Source organism: Polypterus senegalus, chromosome 14, assembly GCF_016835505.1.
Source record: "Polypterus senegalus isolate Bchr_013 chromosome 14, ASM1683550v1, whole genome shotgun sequence".
NCBI lineage: Eukaryota > Metazoa > Chordata > Cladistia > Polypteriformes > Polypteridae > Polypterus > Polypterus senegalus.
Window position 1 is genome coordinate 25,208,126 of NC_053167.1, and position 27,330 is coordinate 25,235,455.

At 37.4% G+C, this 27,330-nt stretch overlaps 1 protein-coding gene across 1 annotated transcript; it reads right to left on the reverse strand.

Annotated features, from left to right (window-relative positions):
* Nucleotides 1-3,620: 3,620 nt before the first annotated feature.
* mmp9 (matrix metallopeptidase 9) lies at nucleotides 3,621-15,129 on the reverse strand. Its single transcript, XM_039734710.1, has 13 exons — nucleotides 14,919-15,129; nucleotides 13,615-13,847; nucleotides 12,827-12,975; nucleotides 11,112-11,240; nucleotides 10,234-10,407; nucleotides 9,765-9,938; nucleotides 9,061-9,234; nucleotides 8,774-8,929; nucleotides 8,303-8,540; nucleotides 7,223-7,356; nucleotides 6,196-6,346; nucleotides 5,990-6,093; nucleotides 3,621-4,583 (listed from the first exon to the last, which is right to left on the reverse strand). The coding sequence occupies exons 1-13, from the start codon at nucleotides 15,051-15,053 to the stop codon at nucleotides 4,465-4,467; spliced, it is 2,070 nt and encodes a 689-aa protein (XP_039590644.1). The 5' UTR covers nucleotides 15,054-15,129; the 3' UTR covers nucleotides 3,621-4,464.
* Nucleotides 15,130-27,330: the final 12,201 nt, after the last annotated feature.

The following is a 27,330-nucleotide window of genomic DNA, read 5'->3' on the forward strand; positions in this document are numbered from 1 at the left end:
CTCAGAAACAGGCTTTGTCCCAGGCAGCCTGGCCCCAAATTCAAAAGACAAGCCTTCAGGCCTGCATAGGCCCAAAATAGGATGCAGGCTTTAATAGTTCAAAAACACTTTGAAAGTTTAAAATACAGAAAATGCTCTTCAAAGCAGAGAATCACTATGAACTTTTTTGTTAAGAAGACAAAGGCAAATGAAGAATATTTATCAATATAGATTTTACTTTGACAAAGAAAAAGAAGCATGAAATTGCTAAACAAAAAAAAGGCAAAAAGATAGACAGCCTTCAGACTAAGGCTGACTAGTCTGAATCCACAGTCCAGTAAACAGTAACCAAACACAAGACAAACAATTCCAATAAACCATAAGAATACAAACACATTGCTTACAAAACCAGTTCAATCTACAAACAATCAACAGATCTCTGAGGGACTTACTCCTCAGCCCAAAATATAAAAATTGAGGAAGTCCCTCTGGAGTGACTAATGGTCCGCCCATATAAAAGGGAGAACCTAGGCAAAAAACATAAATACACAATGCATAAATCCTTAATAATTTTTAAACAAAACAATATTGTCAAAAATGACATAATTACAAAAACACACATGAAATCTAATACTGTAAAATTAACAGAAACAACAGTCTTCATCTTCTTCTTCTTCATTCAGCTGCTCCTGTTAGGGGTTGCCACAGTAATAGAAACAACAGTTAAAAAAAGACAACATACATACAGCAAGAAACGCAACATAATAATTTTGACCCCTGCTCTTATTTGAAAGTACTGTTATTATTATTCATTTCCTCCTTCATATTTTCCTGCTTCATATCTCTCAGATCTGTCTCTTTCTTTTTTTAACATAGATCTTTCTCATTGGATATCGTTATCATTAAATTGCTGTTAGTGTAAGTTGGTGGAAGGCTCCTGACTCATCCTGACTGGATGACCGTGACTATGTAATTCAAATTCCTTATCACAATTTTTTTTTCTCTTTCTGTCTCTGCTTTGGCGTCTTTACTGGAATGTATTCATCCGGAGTCTTTTCTTGCACTTCTGTCTTCTCACTTTGTCTTTTCTGCATTCATAGTGCTGGGTGAGATAATGCAGGTTGGTTTTCATAATGTATTTGTTTTTTTGTAACGTCATATTTTCTTGGAGATGCTGTTATGAGTTCAGGATGATATGTTTTTCTTTTTTCTTTTATTTCTAATGTTAATAAAAACGATATCACATAATAAATATTTTCAAATGTACTTGATCAGCTCAGGAATTTGGAGCCGAAGGCTATTCCCACCACCATCATACACTAGTCTATCACAGAGCCCCTTATGTGTACCGCTACACCCACACTCACATGGACACCTTTAGATTGGCCAGTTAATCTAACTGGCATATCTTTGGGGATTTGGGAGGACAACCAGAATACATTGAGGAAACCTCCATGCAGGCAATGGTGAGATGCACAAATCAAACCCAGGATGCTCACTCAATGAGTAGCATTAGTGGTAATGATTACCATATCATGCCACCGAATTAATAAAAATTATAGAATGGTTAGCAGAGTGCTATGGAAGCTTATTTCTTTCACCCACAGAAAAAGATGCATTATAGGGTAAAAATTGTATTTACTTGCAAATGCATTTTGTTATTTTGCAAATCTATTGCATTGTTTTACAAAACTATGGTTTTGCAATAGGTTTCTTTCTCATTAATACATGATGATTAAAGTAGCAAGGAAAATAGTATGAAATACAGACTGAACTAGCACAGAATCTTTCATGGACAAGCCAAGGCTCATAATGGGACAGTGAGGAGGAAATAGTCATATTTTCTTCTGTATTAATGAAAAATATGTCAGAAGGAAGGCACAAGGTATCTGATATGTAACTAGTCTGTCTAGCATTTAAACATTAGTTAACCATCTAGTCAGAATAAAGAAAAACAAAACTTAATGCATAAAAATGTATATCTCCAAAAGCACAGAACCCCCATTCACAGATTTTCATATTTTTTGTATCACTTTGCTTTTACTATATAATGTGTGAGAATGATAACATGTTGTGTATTAGTTGTACATGCAAGTAAGAATCTCACTGTACTCTACATGTGACAATACTACTACTACTATCACTATTACTGCTACTACTAATGCATGAAACATTCTTGCAAGATGTTTCTATTGGTAGTTCCCAGCAATGTCACCCTCCAAAATATTCAAGTGGTTTAATTTTACATGCTTGGTAAAACTGACCCCCTCTTATATTGCACAGGGTCACTGTATATCCTTCTTTACTTCATTTGGGTTTGAAACACAACCTACTGTGCATGAAACCAAATATTAAGAAGAACAGCATTTTTAGAAGTAACAGGTGCTCCCACAGACCATCTGGTGAGAGTCAATCAGCAAATCCACCTTCTTACTGCTGTGTGTTTGTAGTCAACTTGTATAATCCTATAAACTTGTATAAATCCTGATACTCTATATCTCCAACTCATTATAATTACTATTCATGGTGGCTCTAAAATCTGTACCAACCCCTACTCTCTCTTCTGTTTCCTTTTCCGGTATCCTTTTGGATTTTTCTACTCAAAGCACCGTGATGTTCCAACAATGATGGATGGGAAGCCAGAAGTCTGTATGACCATCAGGATCAAGTGACTCCGTGAGAACCCTAACTACAAAGAGGACTATTTCATTTATGTTATGTAGAATGCCGAGAGGGGACTGGGCGGTCCCGTGGCCTGGAACCCCTGCAGATTTTATTTTTTTTCTCCAGCCGTCTGGAGTTTTGTTCTGTCCACCCTGGCCATTAGACCTTACTTCTTTTCTATGTTAATTAATGTTGTCTTATGTTAATTTCTTATTTTGTCTTTTATTTTTCTTTTCTTCATTATATAAAGCACTTTGAGCTACTTTTTGTATGAAAATGTGCTATATACATAAATGTTGTTGTTGTTATAAAAATACAAATCTGTATGCATCTTTTTTTATTTGTGCAAAGATTGGGATTTTTTTCTCTTTAAATGGAAAAGGAAATCCATACAGAAGCAGTGTAATTGAAATGCAATGACTTTATTTCTATAAATTTCATTTTCCCTTTCAATAATTTAGGCTCAGAATAAGGCTGAATTTCATTTGCCTTTTCTAAGAGGCACAGTTAAATAAAAAAAAAAAACAACTTTCTTTCAATACACATAAAAAATGTACAATTATAATATTTTATACGACAGTAATAACAATATTATAAAAAAATTACAAAGTGGAAACATAAAAATAAAGTTTAGCAAAACTTTTCCCTGGCTGCTCCAGGCAGACAGAGGGTGATTGCAAGTTTTGTTCTTCAAAGTTTCCTGGAGGTGGAAATGACAAAACTCCTAGTGCCAAATCATCTTGATAAGAGTTGAATGTGGTCACGCTAGTATGGTGAACTGACATCAGGTAATGCTGTAGCATTTCGGGTGTATCTAGTAACTTTAATAAGAGACTGTATGAAGACCTTTTGATCAAGGGTAATAGGAAAGCTCTTCAACAAGCTAAAGTGGAACATTTTCAGAGTGGATGATTCAATTCTTAGTCAGACAAATAACATGTTATGGTAGGTTTTTGGCAAGACATTCTGAAAAATCGTTAATTTCTTAGTAAAATCATTTTTTATTAGATTACAAATCATGCATCAAAGGAGTGTGGTAGAATGTGAGCCATCCACAGAAGTTCCAGAAAAGATTACCATGTATTTAACTCAAGTATGTGCTTGAGAAGCCATAGTTATACAGCTCTTGGTTAAATAGAGAGGCTAAATGATTAGCCATCACTACTGCTACACAATTTAGATTGGGTGCTTATAGCCTGACAAGATAGTTTGACAGTACTCAGTTCAGTTCTGTCACAAGGCACAGGAAACTTAGGTAAGAACAAAGTGACTCCAATGTTGGAGACTTAGTAAAGTGCAGAAAAGTTTTGGAAAGTCAAGTGTGCTGTAGCAAGATAAATTATACTTTTGTGGAGGAGTGCTACCTGGCAAAGGGTCTTTTTCAAAAAACATTTGGTTCTGTGTGTTGGCCTCATTCTAGTGGAAAGTATGGCCAGAGGGGAAGGCCCTCGAGACTTGTTTGGAATTGATATATACTGACAAAGATTCAAATGAGGCCAGTGTCGAAAATTTGAAAAATTTATTCTGGTGTGGACAAATCCTTTGGCTGACAGCCTGGTTCCTACTGTGTTTTTTTATGATACTGCCAGACTTGAAATTGGAAAATGTGAAAACACTCCATTGCAAATGCACCACTGTCTCCCCCTTGTCCCAGAGTGGCATAAATCACCTGCTTCCTCCAGGATCAAACCAAGGCAAAAACATTAAATTAAGTACACCAAAGGAACATCTTTCTTCCTCAAAAGAGCAAATTTCTTCTCTACCCCTGTCTGCTCCACCCATATCCTAACATCTTCAGAGTTCTTCAGGGTCGAGAAATCACTACTTGCGAGAGGGATTTGGGCAATTGAGGATGTCATACTTGATGTATCCAACTCTGTCCACTTGAAGGCGGTTGTTCATCCTCCAGTAGTAAGATTGCTGACAGAAATAATAGCTTCCTGAAAACAATAGAGAAAATTGCATTACAAAAATAGATATTGTCTCTAGAAGTAGACTGACAGAATCATCCCTCAGTGTATTTACTTTACAAGACCAGTTATGATATGTTCAATACACCGGTGTAACATGAGTTGGACAAATCATTCAATGACAGTTTATAAAAGCTATATCAATTTTTTTTTTACTTTAAATAATGTCTGAACTCATGAAAACACACCTTGTATACTAAAAAAGAGGACAGAAACATTTGCATGCAGTGGATGTGTGCAGAAAGCAAAGCCTATGTAAGGTGAGAGCACCCTTATATAAAGATTTATATATTGAAAAATCAGGATGTGTAATTATGAAGTCTTAAAAAGAGCACATTTCCTTTTTCTGCCTGTTTTTTTTAGCAGATCTACAGTCATTTCTAATTCTTCAGTTTATTTCACTGCATATATTTTCTATTTCTCTTACCACTTTTCCCCACTGCCAACAATATATACTAAAACATTCATTGATTAATTTCCAATTTTTTTTTTTCATAAGAGGAGCTGCAGGTAGTTATCAGCCCTGAGTCATCAGTTAACCAAACCTGAATGTCTTAGGGATGAGGGTAGGACCAGGAGGGAAAGTATACTGAGACTTCATTCAAAGCATATACAACAAATAGGGCAGAATTCACACCCAGGTCCTTAAGGCTGCACTCCTAAGCACTGTGCCACTACTCATAAATTATCTTGGTGTACAGAAATGCATATGTCCACAGGACTGCAAAGTAAGCTGCCATTAAGATTGAAAACTGAGATGGTGTGCTTTGAAATCCAGTACCTCTGACCTTAAACCAAAATGACATATAACAGTAATAATAATATTTAATTTAAATAAATACATTTGTGAATTTCCCCTTGGGATTAATAAAGTATCTATCTATCTATCTATCTATCTATCTATCTATCTATCTATCTATCTATCTATCTATCTATCTATCTATCTATCTATCTAATAATCTTCTGTTTTTCAGTTCACATTTTCTGTTTCATGGTCATGGAAAGTCGACAACTATCGTGGTACCTATTTGTGCATGCAGGAACCAGCCCACAATAGGATGCTACATTTACACCACACCCTTTCAGTTCAAGCAAATTTAGGATTTGAAGTTGGAACATTTAATATTTTATTTCCATTCTGTATGCTTTAAATGTGTTTAACTATTTTTTTCATTTAAGCATAACATGAAAATTCAAAACAGTGTACTTTTCATTGTTCTCTAAAGAAACACTGACCCACCGTAAAACACCTTTAGCACATTTTTACTAATTAATAGGGCCCCTCTCCCAGCTTGTGTCTTTCAAAATACCCTTGAGCCTCTACTATGACTATGATTTTCTTTAACAATATATTTTCAGAAAAATGTATGTCTCACCATTGTAGAGGAAGATGTCATGGGCATCCAGTGGCACCCCACCAAACATATCGTCAATGTCACGGGGGTAACCTTTATCAGTGAGCTGAGTTTTTGTGTCCATCCTGATGAAACAATGGAATAAAACAGGATGTTCAATAACTGTCTCTAGCCTTGCCTTCCACCCTCAGCCAGCCTTGTGGGTAAATAAGAGCAGCCTGTCTTACCTCCAGTACTTTCCACCACTGAAAAGCAGAACTTTGCCTTTTCCTCTTTGGATGGCACCTTCAATCTTTTCCACATCGTTGCCCAGACCTAATTTTTCAATGCCGCGTGGCCCTAGAACTTGATCTCCATGGTAAACCCAGAAACGCCGACCTGTAAAAAAGAAAAAGCTAATGAAATCAGCAATCTGAAGAATTTTACAGAGTAGCAGGAGTATAATAGATACAAAAATGAAAAGCAGCTGTTGTCTGTATAAGGTATGGTGTGCATATCCTTTGGTTTATTTCATTTAGAAATTTTGTGTTTTTTCCTCAATGATATTATTCACTCATATAGTTGAATGACTGTAATTTGAAATAAATAAATAAATAAAAAAAATAATAATCTACAGCAGGATACCTCTGCTTATTGAGTGTTAATAACTATCTTAGGTATAAACAGCACCAATATGGGGTTACCCAGGTTACAGGCAGATGCCTACAACAGAACTGACACAAGGATAACAAAGGGCCGTCAATTGTCACATTGCTCAGGGAATCACAGAGAATCATGCTTATATGGGTACTGTATATATGGACCAGTTACGGGTGATAAGCGCCATTAGCAAAGTAGGTGTTTTAGAAGGGAATAATGAAACCCTAGCACCTTGAGAAGATATTTATGTTTCTCAAAGACCCTAGTTGTCAAAAATTAAGCCCATCCAGAAGCTAATGATTTTCTGCAGATGCCAGAGAATAGGCAAACAAGCACAGACAGGTGGAGAGGTGGCAAGCTACCAGTTCTCAGCCAGGACAGGTGGAATTTTACTGTCTGTTTCTGAGGGTAGGGAAGTCACAACACTAACTAGATCCTTTAGGCCAGGTGGTTGCACACAGATGAAATGATCTTAAAGGCTACCAATGAGGCCTAATAAGACTTTGAGGCTTTGAACATGTGCCTTTGTATTGTAAGTGAACTGTTCTTGCCCCCACTTCAACCTTTTCTTACTTCATTCTCTTAATTACTAAGTCACCTATTAAAGCATCATACCTGAGAAAAAGTACATTTTTTTGGTCAGCAGATCTTCAAATGCAGTGTCAATCACATTAGGCAGAGCAGGCCAAGTTTCTTGAATCCTATATGGGCCCTTAATGTTTGACTTCGCCTTCAGCTTCCAGTAGAGTCTAAAAAAAAGAAGGTAGCTTTATCATGGTATTCTTACACCATGATATTTCAGGCAAAAGCAGACTGAGCCTGAGGTCACAAATATTCATGCTATGAGACATCTTTTTTCCTTAAATTGTGCCTTGAAACTTCCCGGTTATTATCTGTTTTCATTGTCATCAATTCCTTTATTATATGTCAGTTGATGCTATTAACTGAACCTAATCCTTAATTAGAAATGTCATCCCTTTTCTTACTCTTCTATGCCATTTGCATCTCTGTGCATTCATAAATGAGAAAAGCATGCAAATTTAATGTTCTAAGGTGCCTTTAAATAGTACAGACCAACTCTAAGATCTTTACAAGTCCCAAATGAATTATATATCTCTTTAAGTATATTTATTATGACACAGGCAGATATGAAAAATCCTGTCATTTAATGTTTAATGACTAAGCAAAACATCCAATTTCATGAGGCTATTTTACAAAACAAGTGAGCTTGAAACTTATGAATTTGCAAAAAATTAGTCCTTAGAAAGTAAATTATTTCCCTTTTGGTATTAGCAATATTATGGACTGGCAGAAAGAAAAAGTAATCTAATTAAACAACATTCATTCAGTCATTCATTTTCTAACACACTTATTCAGTTAAGGGTTGCTGGGAATTAGACATCATGCTAAATTAAAAGAAACAGTTGAATTCTGACTAACCTAAAAGTGATTACAAATGAGAAATATTGAATATGTATCACTGTTTTATTTCTATTAATCACCAAATTGATATGCCTAGTGACGTATGGTAAATTAGTTTTCTCTTTATAGGAAAATATAATATGTACTTAGTAGTTTCTTTCTTTCTTTCTTTCTTTCTTTCTTTCTTTCTTTCTTTCTTTCTTTCTTTCTTTCTTTCTTTCTTTCTGTTTATTTATACTTTTGTCTTGTTATACTATGCCATTGCTTTCTTACCCGTCTTTGAAAAGATGCAGCTCTCCCATGATCTCAGACATGGTGTCAAAAATGGGAATCTGACAGGGATTCAAAGATGGATCAATGGATTGGGTGGTAGTCTCAGGTGTGGATGGGGAGGCAGTTGGAGTGTCTGGTGTCTTGGGAGTTCTGGGGTTAGGAGTGGTAATTGTAGTGCTGGTGCTGGAAGTAGTTTTGCTGGGCTGTGGAGGTGTGGGCCCAGGACCAGGCTTGGGACCTAAAATACAAAACAAAAGTTATGTTTTATCTATTGCTTATTTTTAGCATGATGTAAAATAGATTACCTGGAATTATAATTCAAGATATAGTGCTACACAAAATATACAGATAACCAAAATAGATTAATTTGATAAAAGCATAAAATACACAGATTATTCAACCCATTCCAGCCAAATTCTGTTTCTTAATTATCGAGTGACATTATTTTCATATTATTTTAAACATACTTACCATAGAGGTACTGAATCCCATCAATATCGTCTTTGTCCAGTTTAAAGTCCTCCAAGTAAACATACATAGGGTACATAAGGGCATCATGGATGTTGGAGTGGTCTAGACCTAAAGCATGACCAAATTCATGGGCTGCAACCAGGAACAGGCTGTATCCTGTATGGGTAAAGAAAAAGAAAAAGTGAAATCCAAATGCTTGGTATTGAAAACCAAGATCCATTTTAAAATCCCACCCATTTATCTTTCTGCAATTCCAAAATTATCTGCATTATTGCTGGAAAACTAACCTTGATCTGGACAGAATCCCCATTTCTGGTCCTTGTCATAGTTACCGGTGGTGGCACACCACAGCTTCTGATCTGAACGACCTTCACTGGTACAAGAGTTATACTTTTTCCCTAGGAAGGTGAAAGGAAACTCACATGGTTCCCCTTCAGAGTTTCCACCAATCACAGCTGTGTCTGCAAAACATAAAGAGCTTACTATTAAATTATCTGCCAAAATTAAAGAACTACAGTATGTTATGAGAAACACTGTTTTATCTTAGAATGTTATAAAACTTTGACCTTTGACCACCACTCTACTAGTAACCTAAAATGACCAATGGGATATCGAATGAAAGGGAAAATTATTGAACAGGCATGGAGCGCAATTCAGTCATAGATTATTGGTGTGTTTTAGGGCCCGTTCCCTGATATTCCCTAACCACCATCTTGTGCACAAGCCATATCCCAATGTCTTAATCATCTGAATGTGTCATTCAGTGTCTTTTTGTAAATAATTCAAACACCAGAGTAGACTTTACCACCCCACCTAGTCAACATTTTAAAAGCTCTTCAAAAGCTCCAAAGGATTGTCCATTGAACCAACATCTATAACATTTGGAAGGGTAATTTATAGGTCAGATCATCAATACTGTGATGCTATATGGGATGACTCAATTAATGCTTGCAGATTTATTTGACTGCCATAATACTGCTAGGTTCCCTACCTTGATTGGGACAGAAGCCATACTTCATATCCTTGTCAAAATTGCTTGTTGTTGCACACCAGCGATATCCATCTGTTCGCCCTTCTGTGGTGCATTTGTTATATGTTTCTCCCAGGAACACAAAAGGGAAGACACACTTGTCTCCATTGCTGTTTCCACCATAGGTGTACAGAACTGTAAAGAGACAGTAGAACATGAAGCTTGTTTCTAATGTAAAGTTTTTTTCATATACGTTGGTCCAGAAAAAAAAAAACAGGATTATATTATTAAACTAACAAAAACATCAGATACAGATACAATGGTTAATGTGATAAGATGAAGTGTAGCATGATTTATACACTTGAATACTCCTCTGAGAGTTATAAAGATACCAGTGTTATCTGGGAATTCTGGGAAGGGTTATCTGTGGGTGTTTTAGCTAATGTACACATTAACCAAAATAAGAGAGCAGATATAAGGCAAAACTTACGCTCGCTAGGACAAAAGCCATATTTCTTGTCTTTGTCAAAGTCTGCAGTAGTGGCGCACCATGGCAGTTGGTCATCACGGCCTTCAGTGGTACAGGTGGAGTAAGACTTTCCATTGAAAGTATAGGGGAAATGGCACATTGCTCCTTCTGCATTTCCGTAATATGTCTTCACAACTGCAATGGAAACAAGTTAGTAAAGATGCAATTTCAGAAAAGGGATGAAGCTGAGAAAGGTGGTCTGTTTGGTTTTCTAATGAAACAATCAGACCTATTAAAGAGATGCACTTTCTGGTGGATGCAGGTCTGTGCCTCAGAGGTAAAATGCACAAATAATTAAGAAAAGGCACCAGAATTCACATTGATGTAGGTATTCACACTCTCTAGAAAGTCCCACTTATTTTTCCATTTCCTGAACTATACTTTTTTCCCCTACAAGGAGCTAGTTTTGAAATTGCCATCTTTAACACATATTCATTAAAAGCCAAAGACTAAAAACAATTGTTACACATTATACATTAATAAAAATGTCATAATTTGCATTCCGGTTGGGAGTGGGTACCTAATAAAGTGGTAACTGACTGCTGTCTGTGAAGTTTTCTGTGTTCTCTATGTTACCATATGGATTTTCTCAGGGTGCTTTGCTATACTTTGACTTATCAAACATATACATTAGTTTAATGGCTGACTCTGTATTGGCCTGCATTTGGTCTGTAACGGTCTACATCCTGCGCAGGTTCCCTGGCATTGCTGATATAAGCTCCAGTTCACAACAATGTTATAGTAGAGAAGGCATATTAATAAAACAGGCCAGTAGATTGAGATCTATCTTAGAGCATATACTATTCAATTCACTTAATACTTGTAACTCTTCCATTTACCTGCTCCTTTGCCCAACGTCCAGAACTCATCATCATCAAAATGAGCGTCTCCCTGAATGCCCTCTCCTGGTGGGTAAGCATGTGCCAGCAGTCCATCTTTTCCATCAAAAGGATAAGGATCTCCATGATCTGGAATTCAAAAATAGTAAGGAGTTAAAAATCTCTAATAGGACGTGCCTCTCAGATTTACACAGAACTAGTTTATTTTTCATTGTTGCCAGTGTTAACTCTAAAATACTACCATAAACAAATTATCAAACAGTATATTCTGATATAAGGCCACTTTTGTGTTTGTCACATGTATGGCTTAGTAATTTACCATTGCATAATTGTGTTTTTTAGTATGTGTCAGTGTTCTGAGCCTGTGCACAGTGAGAAATGTGATAAATAATTACATTTAATTGAATTTTGCCTCTGAAAGCACTTTGTGATGCTCTAAATTAAACTATAAATGGTGCTATATTAGAAAAAGGCTGAAGGATTGGTCATCTGAGCACTCAGACTAAAGCTTATTTAGTCACAGTGTTTTATTCAGTTGGTTTTGTTGCACTGAATACCAAAATTATCTTTGTAATCTGAATCCAATCAATCAATGGTTAAAACATCTACATCATTTTGATTTCTTCTGTAAAGTTTGTCAGTCGGTCAGACGTTCTCCAACCTGCTATATCCTACCACAGGGTCATGAGGGTCATGGGGGTCAATCAATCAATGGTTAAAAACATCTACATCATTTTGATTTGTTCTGTAAAGTTTGTAATACCTATAATAATGTTATCTCCTGAAAATGTCATATATAAAATAAGCTTTTGTTGAGTGACAGATACAGTATTATTAATAATGCTAGTTCATTACTAAGAAACTATAATACAATGTATTGTTAATTTTTTCAAAAACATAAAGGAAATATTTTGAGGCATAGACTTCCAGCCTTATAATCATAGTCATTAGGCATTTGAATTCTCATATTTCAATCAGTTTCTATTTTAATTTTATTTTGCACTTTTTTAATGTTCCAGGGTCCTCCCAGCATGGAGTTTGCATGTTCTCCCTGCCTGCATGGGTTTCCTTGGGTGCTCCAGTTTTCTACCACAGTTAAATTACATGCAGGTTAGATGGATTGGCAGTGTGTGTGGATGCCCTGTCCAGGGTTTCTTTCTGCCTTGTGCCCTGTGCTAGCTGTGATAGGCTCCAGCACTCCACACGGCCCTTCTCAGGACAAAGCGGGTTGGTCAATGACTGACTTTTTAAATGTACCACCATATGTGGTGACTTAGTGATTAACACTAGATCAAGCATTCTTGATTTGAATTCCATCCCCATGACTGGCTGTGTTGAGTTCACATTTTCTCTCTGTATTTGCATGTTTTTGCCCCATTCCAAACGTTTATTTGGGTAACTGCCTCTTTTTTATATTGGCTCTGCTTGGTTATGTATATGTTTGGGCCCTGCAATAGATTGACATCTGCTCATCTGTGATAGGTTCCTTCCTCCCTGTACCTCTGAATTTAAAAATGTCATTTTTGTATCTTTCATTAATTTTACTTATTGATTAATATTTTTGGGTTTATATACACCTTTCTCACCTCAGAATGCATCATCACAATATAAGCATTGTAAATTTTTTGTGTTATTTAAATGAATCTTGTTAATTCTACTTTAGCCCAGACCACTCAATGTGAGTGACTGACTGGTGGAAATCAAATGCCACTCACCTTTCTTTCCAAAGGATACCATGATATCTGCCTCACCCTGATACAATCGGGTAAATGTCAGTGGGGTGACATCGCTCCACACTTTAAAAGCCCGGGCAAAAGCATCATCAATAATGGAAGAGTCCATGTCAGGAGAATAATTAAGAATCCTGTGTGGGAACATGATAAGGATTTATTTAGGGATTTGTAAAGTTAATAGTTTGAGAGAACAAATTTGAAGATCAGGGAGAAGTAGAATCTGAAAAAGCACTCAAAATGTCTAGATAACAGGAAATGATGGAGAACATTCAGCATAACAAGAAAAAGAAAATCAAAAGGAAAGTGTTCCTGGAGTCATTAGTTTCAAAAGATATACTTTTAAAAATGATAACTTATATTGAAAAGCTTTGAAAACATTAAATTTACTGTCTCATTCCATTTTTTTTTTTTGGAACTTGTGAAAATTCCAGCTTCTTTCTTAGCCTTAGGCCTACAACCACCTGGTTTATTTGGTAAGAATTTTGACAGAGTATGAGAGTTAAAGAGTGAGAAAGATAAAGATGTCTGTTTGCTGCAATCCCAGACAAAATCCAGCAGCTGTGGGCTAAATAAGTAAGAAGTGTTGCTGATGTGCAGTTTCTCCATTCAGACAGCATACAATGAGGAATGCAGCTTTACAAGTAACAACACAATTGTGACTTTGCCATAGAAATTTCTTTTGGGTACTAAAAACAAAATGTCTACATAGCTTAAAACCAAATCTGTACTCCAGCAATGGCCATAAACATTATTGTTCAACTCTACCTCACCTGTATGTGATGTCATTATGGTCCCACTTCAAGTCACCACTGAAAGTCTGGTAGTTCTGAACATCAGGAACTCCACAACGTGGCTGTTTCATGACATTCAGAGTTTCCTCGTCCAATTGACCAGTTTCCTCCAGGCCTAGGTACCGCTGCATTTTTGTTAAAGCTTTGGATAGAGACATCTGCTTTGTATTGCGTGCTTTACTATTCAAGTAACCATATCGCTCCAGATAGTCCTGTGAAATGGGAAAAAGCTGAGGTGAAGCAAGCTACACAAAATAAACTCAGTTATTATTTGAATATATGTATCAGATAGGAGACATGGTGGCACAGTGGTTGTTGTTTCTTCTCCATACCTCCAGATACCCAAGTTTGACTGTCTAGTATTCTATTCCATTTTGTACAATTGGCTAATTGTGTCTGAGTTGTTTGATGTATGGGTAGCAATGGCCTGGGAACAACTGGCATCCCATCCATAACTAGTTCTTACTTTGTGCCTAATGGTGCCTGGATTCACACTGTTTTCTCTTATTACTCTTAGCCTAGTCTCAGAGCCACCACTCTAATGAACACTTAATGCACAATGCCAAAGACTAACTCATAAAAGCTTTCTTTCAGACTGTCTCATAAACATTTTTGAAGTCCTAATCAATATGCTAAATTCTCTAAATCTTCAGCCCTCCATTTATAAAATGTCACACTAATGCCTACAGACACCTAATCTACAATGGCATGCTTTGATATCTGGGGATCTCACATGAACTACTCCAACTCCTGTCACCTTTGTGCCATAGGCTACCATTACTAGCTATAATCTCAAACTGCTGGACTTTTGAAAGACTGCATTTTTTGAAAGTATAATGTAACATGTATTTTCTAAGTTTTACTAATGAACCTCCCTCCAGCCCTTCCACATATTAGATACCCTTCTATGGCTTTTAGTCTGCAGTGTGTTATTCTGATTACGCTTGCAGATTTCCAGTGCACAGACTGTCTCACAAGCTGCTCAGAAGAATACCTTCTTGAGATGCAGAATAGTTTAGTGAACTTTCATTCGCTAGGTTATTGGTTCAATTTACTGCTGTGTATACCTGTTTTGTAACCTGCCAGAGCCCCATCTCTAAAAATATCCTAGGTAAATATTTCCCAAAAAACCCTTTTAAAGGCACTATATATATATAAAGTTTGTTTGGGCAGTAGCATTTTTAGTAACCTGAACTTCTACCTACCATTTTTCTAAAGAAGTACAGTAAAATTTTAGGTTCAGAAACTCTACACTGCCTGGCTCAAGTGTTTAGGATACTTACATTGACAAGGTCTTCCTCGGTGAGGTTCTTCAGCACATCCCCAGGGAAGTTCACAAACACTGTCTTCATTGGAGCACACAAGCCTCCCAAGATGTAAAACCCCAGAATTAAAGGGGCAAGAGCAACGATTCTCATGTTGAGATCTGGAGCTGATGTGCACTCTGCTGTCAAATCTCTGCTTTCTCTGACACACTCTGCTATTCTGTCTTGTCAGGTGTTCTTCTGTCCTTAGAGAAGCCGACTCGGCTTTTATGGGCTGAAAAACGTTTGCGTAATTCACAGCTCCTCCCCTGATTCTGTATTGTGAAACTCAGGGACTTTTTGTCTGACAAAAAAGTGACATATTTCCAGTGTGAATCAGATTGATCAGTAGAGGGCAGTTTTGAGAAATGAATACTTTTCTGTATGTTTTGAACTGAGGCAACTGATCAGTAGAAGCAATTAAAAAATATTCATTGAATATGAATGAACGATTAAAATCTACTGAATGTCTTTACAAACTCAACCTAAAATTTGCCCTTACTTTTATAAGTCATTTGTAGGACATTTTCTCTCCTTGTCATAAAAAATATTCATTTTATTTTCAGTTCTAAAATGCACGTTAAGACCACTAGAGGGAAGCAACATCTGTTCATTTTTAGCTGAATTAGAAACTCTGCAGAAGACCTTCAGGGTAAATGACAATCATCTGCTTTCTGTCCTGTGCAGTATTAAGACACAAACAGTAGGAACTTATCATGGACAGACCCAAACTCATCTATGACTACAATTTAGGCTGTGAAACTGGGGAATCAGCAATACAGGATGAAGTTCATGCCTATATCAGGAGAGGAAACAAATGTCACACAATGAGGTATGGAACTTAAAACCAAACACTACCACCTGCACGACCTTGGAAATCTTAAAGATTATATTCAGGTACATTAATAATTTATTAATCCATTTTCTAACTTACTTTATATAATTCAGGGTCATGGGGCACTGGAACAGAATTGGATAGGTAGCCAGTTTAATCAAGAGCACTCATTAATAGTGAGCTTGTTTTGTGTTATTAATTAAACTAAGAACACACATTTTAGGAATATAGAAAAACTCAGAAATCACAAAGTAGACACAAGAGAACATTCTAATTCCGCACAGAAAGTAACTGAGCCAGGATTCAACCTCTGTCTCTGGGAACATTAAATCAATTCTTAGCCTATCTCTTTGTACCTCTGAAAGTAAAATAGTGTTCCACAAAATAATTTCTTTATGAACTCAATATCAATTCACTTTACTATGGAAATATGATTGCCTTTCAAAATGGTACCCACAGTATTGTTGATTGTCAACTATTGGCTGGGTAGAGCAGTGGAGGGTGAATATCAGCATAAGGAAGAACTTGTGTTCTGGTTTAACACTTGGGCCTCATAGGGTGCAAAGCAATACCAATGATGACAGCTTAAAAGGTGGCTGAGCAGCATTTAATAACTTAATGTGGCCCTGAGTTAGTGTTTCAGAGTATTCCTCCAATAATCTGCTTTCAAAATCTCTTAACTGAGCATCGCTTCACACCTTATTTCTGTACAGTATAATGGATATCACTGATGTTAGAGTAGGTCCAAATTTATGCAAAAGTCAGTTTCAAAATCAAGCTGATGAAATGAGAATCCAGTATCAAGTTTTATCAATTGTACAACTAATAATGGGAAATTAAATCTTACCTGATCAAAGGGAACATGAAATACATGTTTCTGGCCAATTCAGATACATGCAAGAAATAAAGGAGAACAAAACCAAATTGAAAAGAAACACACAGGATTACAAAAGTTTAGGGCTTTAGGCATTAGCTTTATGTTGTTTATTTCAATTAACATAATTAACTAGCAATAAAGTACTGTTGCTGTTTTCATTTTTTTTTAATTCTTCTTAATAGAGAGCTAACTGTCTGCATATGGGAAATTTGTTTTCATAGACTATTAATCGATTGTGAGTTACAATTCATTGAATGCTGAAGAGCAGAATAAATCAATTAATATTTTTATTTGTTTCATGTTGTGGACCTATATGTAAGATGCATTTTGGTCATACATATATGTATAATGGCTATGTATTTCTACTGGGGATGCTCAGTAGTGATTTCAACATGTTTGAATGGGAATGACTGAGAAGTGATCTGTTGTTTACAGCCACCTGGCTTTCAGCCCAAAATTTTTATATTATGGGACAGGTCGTCACTACCACTGAGCTGCGAATGAAAAGTTAGCTGGAAGCCTCTGTTCAGGAATACGCTGTCTTACTCATAGCTTTGGAAATTAGTCTGTCAGTGTGCCAAATTCTCAAAATGCTAAACAACCTCTGGCTAAGGGATGGCATGGTGGTGCAGTGTAGCGCTGCTGCCTCACAGTTAGGAGTCCCGGGTTCTCTTCCTGGGTCCTCCCTGCGTGGAGTTTGCATGTTCTCCCCGTGTCTGTGTGGGTTTCCTCCCACAGTCCACAGACATGCAGTTTAGGTGCACTGGCGAACCTAAATTATCCCTGGTGTGTGGGTGTGTGTGTGCCCTGTGGTGGGCTGGTGCCCTGCCTGGGATTTGTTCCTGCCTTGCGTCTTGTGTTGGCTGGGATTGGCTCCAGCAGTCCCACATGACTCTGTGTTAGGATATAGCAGGCTGGATGATGACTGACGGACTTCTGGCTTGGATCTATGCACAATGAACCCTTTTAATATTGCATTGTTTAATTCAAGATCGCCTAATGGCAAAGCATTGGTGATATTAGAATTCATCACAGATTCCAACCTTGATGTAATATGCTTAACAGAAACCTGGCAAAAAACAAATAAGTTTACATCTCTCACAGAAACAACACCACCCGGGTACGTTTACTTCTCAGAGGCTTGGAGGTCAAGACAAGGAGGAGGGGTCACAGTAATTGCTAGCTCAGAGTTAAACATCAAAAGAATCCCAACTGACTGCTCATTGTCTTTCGAGTGTCTGTCTCTTAAACTAGTTGCAAAAACTGGTCCTGTCTTAGTTATTGTTATCTATCGTCCCCCAAAATGCAATGGGTGTTCCTTAACTGCTCTGAATGAACTTTTAACCCACTTAAAGTTCACTTTCCCAAAGAATCATTCTTCTTGGCGACTTCAGATTCCATATTGACACTCCAACATGTAAACTGAGGAATGAATTCCTGTTCTTACTGGATTGTTTTAATTTGGTTTAACATGTCATTCTGGTGGTCTTATATCGGACCTGATCTGAACATCTGGTTTATCTGTTGGCAATACTTATAGCAGTGATTTGGGACTCTCTGATCATAAAGCAGTACTTTCACTGTCTCATTACCTCTCCCTCTTCTTACCCTATTCTATCAACGCTAGCTAGTCTCATTGACTATTATAACTCAGCCCTTCATTCAGCACTAGATAAAACAGCTCCTTTGAAAACAAGGAGGTTTCTTTAAAGCGTTCATCTCCATGGTACAAGTCAGAATTGCAGTCTGTGAAAGCAGCTGGCCGGTGCCTTGAGAGAATGTCATATAAGACTGGCTCACTGTGCATATCCAGGCTTTCTCTGACCACCAAAGGCCTTACACGGATGCACTAACTGCAGCTAAGAACATACATTATGGCAGAATAATAGAAAGTGGCCATGATAACCTAAGAGTTTTGTTCTATGTAGCTAACAAACTACTTTATCCTGCATCTGGCCCAATTATCTCCTCTACTCAAGTCTGTGAAAAATTTCCATAATAAAGTTAAAGATCTAAATACTTCAACTAACATAAATCCATCACCTGTTTAGATCTTTCTTTGTCTTCCCATGCCATCCAGCTCCTTTTCTAAATTCGCACCAGTCACATCTGCATTTGTTAAAGGCCTGCTGTAAGACGAGGCTGGCTACTTGTGTACTGGACACCATCCCCTCCACACTTCTTAAATCCTGCCTTCATGCCATAATCCTGACTGTTACAACAATGATAAATGCATCTCTTGACACTGGCTTTGTGCCAGCCACTTTTAAAATCACTTCTGTAACTCCAATGTTAAAAACGTCTTTTCTTTATGCTGACAATCTTAACCATTTTTGGCCTATTTCTCATTTACCTTTTCTGTCAAAAGTTCTTGAGTGTATTGTTGCCTCTCAACTCACCAGTTACTCAACTTCTAATATTTTGATGGAACCCTTTCAATCTGGTTTCAGACCACTGCACAGCTGTGAAACTGCTCCGCTTTGGGTAACTAATGATTTTCTTATGGCAGCATTCTCTGGACAAACCAGTATATTCATTTTGTTAGATCTTAATGTAGCATTTGACACCGTTAGACATGACATTCTACTGTCCAGAATGGAGAACATGCTGGGTATCTCTGCCGTTATCCTACAGTGGTTTAAGTCCTATGGAGTTTTTTAGTCTTGGCAACAGCAGATGCAGCTCAGTATTATTATTATTATTATTATTATTATTATTATTATTATGTTTTGGTGGTGCTGTTAGCAAATTAGGGTTATTATGCTCACATTAAGTTATGCTTAATCTTTCATAAAACATCTAACTTGAATTAGGATGATATATCATGTTCTTAAAGTTAGGAAATTAAGATGATGCTGTTTTGATTACATGGTGCAATCACATTCTTATTGAGGACTGCTGAAACATGAGCATATATTTTTTTCACTTTGTGACCATATTTACTATGTGTTTAACTGTACATTTCAGTTTTTCATTGCCACATTTAAATCACAAAGCTATTTTGTGTTGTCTGACCTAAAATAATAGAATCACTTATTATTACCATGAGGTGACCAAACTATTGTAAAAATAATGTATATAATCTGACCCAAGTCCCAAATTTTAGCTCTCACATTAATTGATCATTGCAGTTTAGGCATCATTGTTTTTTTAATGATCCTTTGTGTTTCAAATATCAGTGACCCCACTTTGCATTCCATATTCCTCCTTGGCTAAAACTAAAATGAGAACTTTAAACCTATTTTACTCCTGCCATACCTGCTGAGGTTACTGTAAATCAAGCCATTCAATTTCTCTTATTATAAACAAACTGAAAAGTCAAAATCATCCACAATATCTAATACCTGGATCAAAGCTGGCAATCTTGAGACAACAACATTAGGCTACTGTAAGTCACAGCTACAATCAGTAATGGCTTTGCACTGCCTCTATAAAAGGTGTCATTTTGCTTGGCTTTTCTCCACTGCCTCTAAGGAAATGTGTCATCGCTGCTTGCTGTTTGTGGTTTGCATTTCCTCATAGCTGATTTTCTTGGCTACATGTTTAATGAAAAGGCCCTTCATTCATTGTGAAGCAGTAATTAATAATTACTTTTCTTTCTTTCTTTCTTTCTTTCGCTCCCATCTATGTTACCACATTTGTAATGAAGAGAGTGTTTTAAAATAACAACTTACATCAAAATTTTCTTTTTAATTTTACCATTTTCAATGGTTAGCATTGCTGCTTCATACATTTAGTATCCTTGGATGGAATGCCATTTACTCTCTTATGTTTTACCTGGGCTTGCATACAGTAGGTGTTTCCCCAAGTACACTGGCTTTCCTCCCATATCCATAAGACATCTCTATTAGGTTAACTGGTGATTTTATAATGGCCCCAAGGTGAGTGAGTGTGTCCTGTGATGGACAGATGTCTAGTCTATGGTTTGGTTTCTTTGTTTTGTCCAGTACCACACTGAAATGAATGAAGCATATTTGAGAATGTTATTTTATATTTTCTGTTAGCCTCTGCTGCTTAGCTGAAAATAATGAACTCACATAACACTTATTCAGTTATTATCAGTTTTTTTCCTTTTCTCGTAAAACTGCACTAATACACAAAGCTCTATTCTTTAACATTTATTTTAACTCAAGTTAACCTGCCAAAACTGCTTATCATTACTGTGAGGAGACCATAGAAAGTATGTTTTAGGCTCAGTATGAAGCAGACCCATCAAACCTGAGCATTACTAGTAAAATTGCACTTGTTCTGTAAAAAATTATTCTGTCAAAGCATTAGTATATACTAGAAAGCTGTTTTTTAACGTGTTTATTAAAATTACTTCCATGAGAGTAGATTAAATCATCTGCTTTTTATAGTGGTGCACTCTTTGTTGTCTTCTAGTTCGTAATACATTTTGTAGCTTGTAGGGATTTCTGAAAAAATAGATTTGTTAAGCTATGTATCTATACAGTGCCTATAAAAAGTATTCATCCTCCTTGGACTTTTCATATCTTATTGTTATCGAACATTGAATCATGGTGGATTTAATTTGTGTTTTTTGACACTGATGAGTAGAAAAAGACACTTTAATGTCAAAGTGAAAACAGATCTTTGCAAAGTGGTCTAAATTTATTACAAATATAAAACACAAAGTAATTGTGTAAGTATTCATCCCCTTCAAGTCAGTATTTAGCTGATGTACCTTTGGCCTCCATGACAGCCTTGATTCTGTGTTCACAGGTCTCTGTTAGGTTAGCACATCTGGACACTGTAATTTTCCTCTATTCTTTTTTGGAAAACTACTCAAGCTTTGTTAGGTTGGGAATCATGAGTGAACAGCCTTTTTCACATTCTACTGTAAATTTTCAATTGGATTTAGAGGCGGACACTAACCTGGCCACTTCGGTACATTAACATTGTTATTTTTAAGCCATTTCTTTGTAGCTATGTTGTCATGCTTGGGATCACAGTCTTTCTGGAAACTAATTTTTTCCCGAGGTGATGATTTCCTGCAGACTCCCTCAGGTTTCCTCCAGAATTTCCTTGTATTTTACTGCATTTATTTTACTATCTGCCTTCCAGACCCTTCCAGTGCCTGCTGCAGAGAAGCAGTCCCATAGCCAGATGCTGCCACCACTATGCTTCACAGTGGCAATGGTGAGTTACTGGTAACATGCAGTGTTTGCTTTATGCCAAACATGGTGTTTACTGTGATGGCCAAAATGTTCAATTTTGATCTTGTCGGATCATAGAACCTTCTTTCAGTGGACTTCAGAATCTTCAATGTGCCTCTTAGCAAACTGTAGAAGAGATGTCACATGTATTGTTCTCTTTGCCCCTCTCCCAAAAAGCTGCCACTGGTGAAGCACCCAGACAACAGTCGTTGTATGTTGTTGTCTCTCCAATCTTAGCCCACTATATTATTTGACTCCTCCAGAGTTTGCATAAGTCTCTTGGTAGTCTCCTTCACTAGCCATCTTCTTGAATGTTCACTCAGTTTTTGTAGACAGCCTGCTCTAGGCAGATTTACAGCAGTGTCATACTCTTTCCTTTTCTTAAAGATTGATTTAACTGGACTTCAAAAAAATCAAATCAAAATCATTATTGTCATTGTAGCAATGAGACATTATACAACAAAATTTTTAGGTACAATTTTCAAGTGTAGAAAAAAAATAAAATAAAAATAAAAACAAAAACAAAACACAATTACTCAAGTTACAACTAAAATAAGGGAATAAAATAAGTATACAAAAATGTCCATAGCAGCAGAACAATGTTTTCCACTCATACATACATACATACATACATTATATTACTCTTGTCCCTTATCTAATGTTAACTTAAAATGAAGGTGCACTCGGTCAGATTGACCACTTAGCAGCATTCAGCATGGTGATGGATGAAGGATAAAAACTGTTTCTCAGTCTATTTGTCTTAAACTTTATGGATCTAAAATGTCTGCCTGAAGGCAGGCGTTCAAACAATGCATATCCTGGGTGTGATGGGTCCTGAAGAATTTTCTTGACGTTACTGAGGCAACAGGAACTATGTAGTTCTTCTAGTGAGGGGAGAGGACAGCCGACTATCCGCTGGATGATCTTAATGACCCTGTGGAGATCTTTCTTCTGTGCTACTGTGCAGCTGGAAAACTACGCACAGAGACAGTAGACCAGGATGCTCTCTACTGTGCAGCTGTAAAAGGACATCAGCAGTTTCTCAGGGATGTTGTTCTTTCTGAGCATCCTCAGGAAGTAGAGTCTCTTTTTTTGGCCTTTTTCACTATCTCAGGAGTGTGTATATTCAGTGACTTGGATATTTTCTAGTCTGCATTCACTTACTGGTGCTTTCCAATCACGTTTTCACTTATTATTTGGAGTGTTCTTTTGTCTTCTTTGTGGAAGACCTTCCAAATAAGGTGTATGTAAACTACAATCAGTTTAAACCCTCTAACTAGACAGGATATCTCTACCGAATGAAATCTTTCTGCATCACTGCTGATTTTTTTGTTTCATAATGGTGAATACTTATGTGATCAGTTATTCTATGTTTTATATTTGTAATTAATTTAGACCACTTTTCAGAGATCTGTTTTCTCTTTGGCATTAAATAATCGTTTGGGTTGATTAGTGCCAAGAAGGTTAAATTAAGTCCACAGTGGTTGAATATGTATAACAATAAAAGTGAACACGTCTATGATAGTGAATACATTTTAGGGACACTGTATATATAACTTTTCCATCAATTTTGAAACCCCAAGAGTTTTTTTCAGTCCTATGGGTTCTGGAGACTTTTATAGGAGAATCTTTCTCAAAGCAGTAACCAATTATTCTGACAGAAACGTCATGTTTATTCACACTGCCAATTAACTTACCTGTACACTTTTGGGATGTGGAAAGAAAACTGTTGAACCAAAGAAAAATCCACTCACAAAAAGGGTGTACAAACTCTGTAACAACAGAGTCTAAGTCAGTCAAAACATGCTGATTTAATTTATTTGATTTTGATTGTTATATAATTTCTCTGATTAAGTCAAAATTAACAGGATCATGTTCTGTGGTACCCTGCAAGCTTCCCCATGTCTCTGCTTAGGATGAAGTGGTCTTGGAAGATGGAGGATTGAATGGATGGAAGGATGGATGAATGAATGATTGTTCTGTGGTTAATATGAAATGTCCTATTTGCACTTGCAACTCTATGGAACAACCTGTTTCTGCATACTCAGTTTGCCCTGTAGGGGTGATTGTGTCTTAATATTCATTTTAAACAGGGAAAGCCTTCATGAAGCCCAGGGTAGACTGTTCTTCCCCATTTATCCTAAACCACAGCTGATGCTCCCTTAGATTTCCAGTCCACCTTTTTGGAGCCCACAAAGTATTTTCTGTAATCAATAAATCATTTAGTTTGTTCTTTATTGTCCCCAGTATTTATCTATATTCTAGAATTCTTCATAGGTAAAAACTCCAGAAAAAAGACTGAAATGTTTATCCTTCCATTAGTCCATCCACATTTTCAGCCTGCTTGTTTCATTACAGTACTAGCAAAATACCCGCGCTTCGCAGTGGAGAAGTAGTGTGCTAAAGAAGTTATGAAAAAGAAAAGGAAACATTTTTAAAATAACATACCCAGCAGTAAAGCAAGGAAGACTCCGTAATAAGGATGGTAGGGTGCACGTAGAAGGGGTGCCTGCTAACCTAAAAGGGATATTCGGAGCTCACGGCTTTACTTGTCTGTTGTGGAGCGGGCGTCGGCCATGGATGGACGCTAATGCCGAGCCACCCAGGTGAGACGGACTTCATCTATCTATACTAATAAAAGGCAAAGCCCTCACTGACTGACTGACTGACTGACTGACTCACTCACTGACTGACTGACTCATCACTATTTCTCCAACTTCCCGTGTAGGTGGAAGGCTGAAATTTGGCAGGCTCATTCCTTACAGCTCACTTAAAAAAGTTAAGCAGGTTTCAGTTCGAAATTCTACGTGTAACAGTCATAACTGGAACCTACTTTCGACTATATATACGGCCATAGCCGGCAGCTCGGTCGCCGTGTGAGGCGGAGTTGCATCCCGCATCATTACGCCTCCCACGTAAGTATATAGAAAACAAGGAAGAGCTCCAAAGAGCGCTGAACAAAAAATGCATTACACAATTGAGAAGACAGCAAAAGAATATGAAGCGAGTGACGCATACAAGCATATTCATAAGTGCAGCTACTGCGGAAACAAAGCACGGTGTAAACCATAAGTTTAAATTAAGTTTATAGACACGCTTCTGCTGCCATTTGTCATGCCTACGACGAATAAGATATTCGCGAGATACAAATTTAATGAGAAGACACGAGGTATAAACAAGACTTTGGATTACTTTGTAACGGAGTTAAAATTGCTGTAGCGAGAAACTTTTAAGTGCCGGGTCTTAGCTAACATTAAATAAAGCCATGGACATCGCAAGTTCACACAAGAGAGTGGCTCACGTGAACTGACTGTGAACGCAGTACAAGTGATCACTTCGATGAATGAAACCTGTTCAAAAAATGCATTACACAATTGAGAAGGCAGCAAAAGAATATGAGCGAGCGATACAGGCATACAGGCATATTCATGAGTGCAGCTACTTCAGAAACATATATATATATATATATAAAGCACATATATATATTAGAACAATTAGTGTTAACCTAAAGTTTAAATTAAGTTCATAGACAGGCTGCCACTGGCGTTGTCATGCCCACGACGAATACGGTATTTGTGAGATACAAGTTTAATGAGAAGACGCAGGGTTTAAACAAGACTTTTGATCACTTTGTAACAGAGTTGAAATTGCTGTAACGGAGTTTAAATTGCTGGTATGCCAGGTCTGAGCTAACATTAAATAAAGCCATGGACCTCACGAGATTGCACGAGATAGCACAAGCACAGCTGAGAAGCTTTCATGCATGTACTCCGAGCGGATCACGTGAACTGACTTTGCAGGACTGGGAAAGGTTAAATTAAGTTCATAGTCACGCTACTGCTAAATATTCGCAGGCAAATCCACAACTTAATACCGGGAATGCCTGTTAAACATCTTAGATTCACGAGTACCAATTTGGGTAGTGAACACTTCGATGAATGAAACCTGTTATCTTTATAACGGTTGACAAACACGGAATGTAACTTGAACACAACACATCCTCCAAATACGAACCTGATTGAAACAAATAATGATAATCAAATCCTTGTTGACAGCAACACTCATAACAGTGACAAAACTATTACATTGGTATATATATATATATATATATATATATAGATATGTATATATATATGTGTATATATATGTAGATATGTATATGTATACAGTATATATGTGTGTGTGTGTGTGTATATATATATATATGTATATGTATGTATGTGTGTGTATATATATGTGTGTGTGTATATATGTAGATATGTATATATATATGTATATATGTATATATATGTGGATGTATGTGTATATATATATATATGTGTATATGTATATATGTAGATATGTATGTATATGTATATATGTATATGTATATTATCCTGGCCAATACCCCAAAGCCGCCAGATGGCGCCCTCTCTGCATTATGGAGGTTCCCCGAAGACCAGTAGGTCATCATGGACATTGCAGTTTTTATACGCAGCCCTGCTGGATGCCATGGGAGCCACTAGGAGATGCTGCAGGGAGGAACAATGGTTATTTGCCTTACACCCAGGAAGTACGTCAGAGTCACATGGACAAAGGGAACGATGTGCTTCCTGGGTGAAGGAAAGAAGGATTTCTATCTGACCCAGAAGTGATCCAGGTCACATGGCCAGAGTGGGTCAAGGACTATAAAAAGGACTACAAAACACCAGAGCATTAAGCTGAGCTGGGTGGTAGGAGGTCAACGAGTCTGGGAGTGGTGAAGAGTTTATTATTGAGTATTGTATTGGTTTGTTAATGAATATTGTGGAGGAAAGAGTGCTTTGTGCACTGTGGCTTATGAATAAAGTCGGGCACGTGTTCATTGTTCATTGGTTTACGGATGTGACATCAGGGGCCGGAGCTGGCAAGGTCTGTCTCCATTTCCCAGAAGTCTCCAGAGAGACAGGTGAACCTCCCGGGTTAGGTCTACAGGGAAGTGAGAAAGAGAGTTAGGTTGCCACATCCCGGCATGGCTCAGAGCGAGCCCTTTAGCTGCCTATGCGCGTGTGTGACAAGGCCCCCTTGTAACCGAGAGGTCGTAAACCCGAGAGAGAATGTGTATATGCTGCAGGTCAAGAAACCACCGGGTGATATTGTGTGCAGGGCCATCCACTGTAGAGGTGCATGGTCCGTGACAAGGGTGTCACGCCCAACAGGTGTACCTCAGCAGCCCATTTAATCGCCAGAGCCTCCCTCTATACCTGGTCTCCCGGTCCAACAGTTTCCGCTCAGGAACATGACGGGTGTTCACACCATCGCACTTTGGCTCAGCACGGCTCCCAGGCCTGTGTCCGGCTCTGGAGGATGAAAGGCAAAGAAAAGTTAGTGCCATCAAAATAACGTAAGGGCCTTCTTCAAGTCACCAAATGCATCTGTGCAGTCCATCATGTTCGGGCCCTCTTCTTTGTTAAATCAGTCGTTCAAAACCGGGTACAAACCGGCGGTAGTACCCGCTAACCGAAAGGCTTGGACCTGCCGCTTGTTTGGACGGGCCATTTCAGA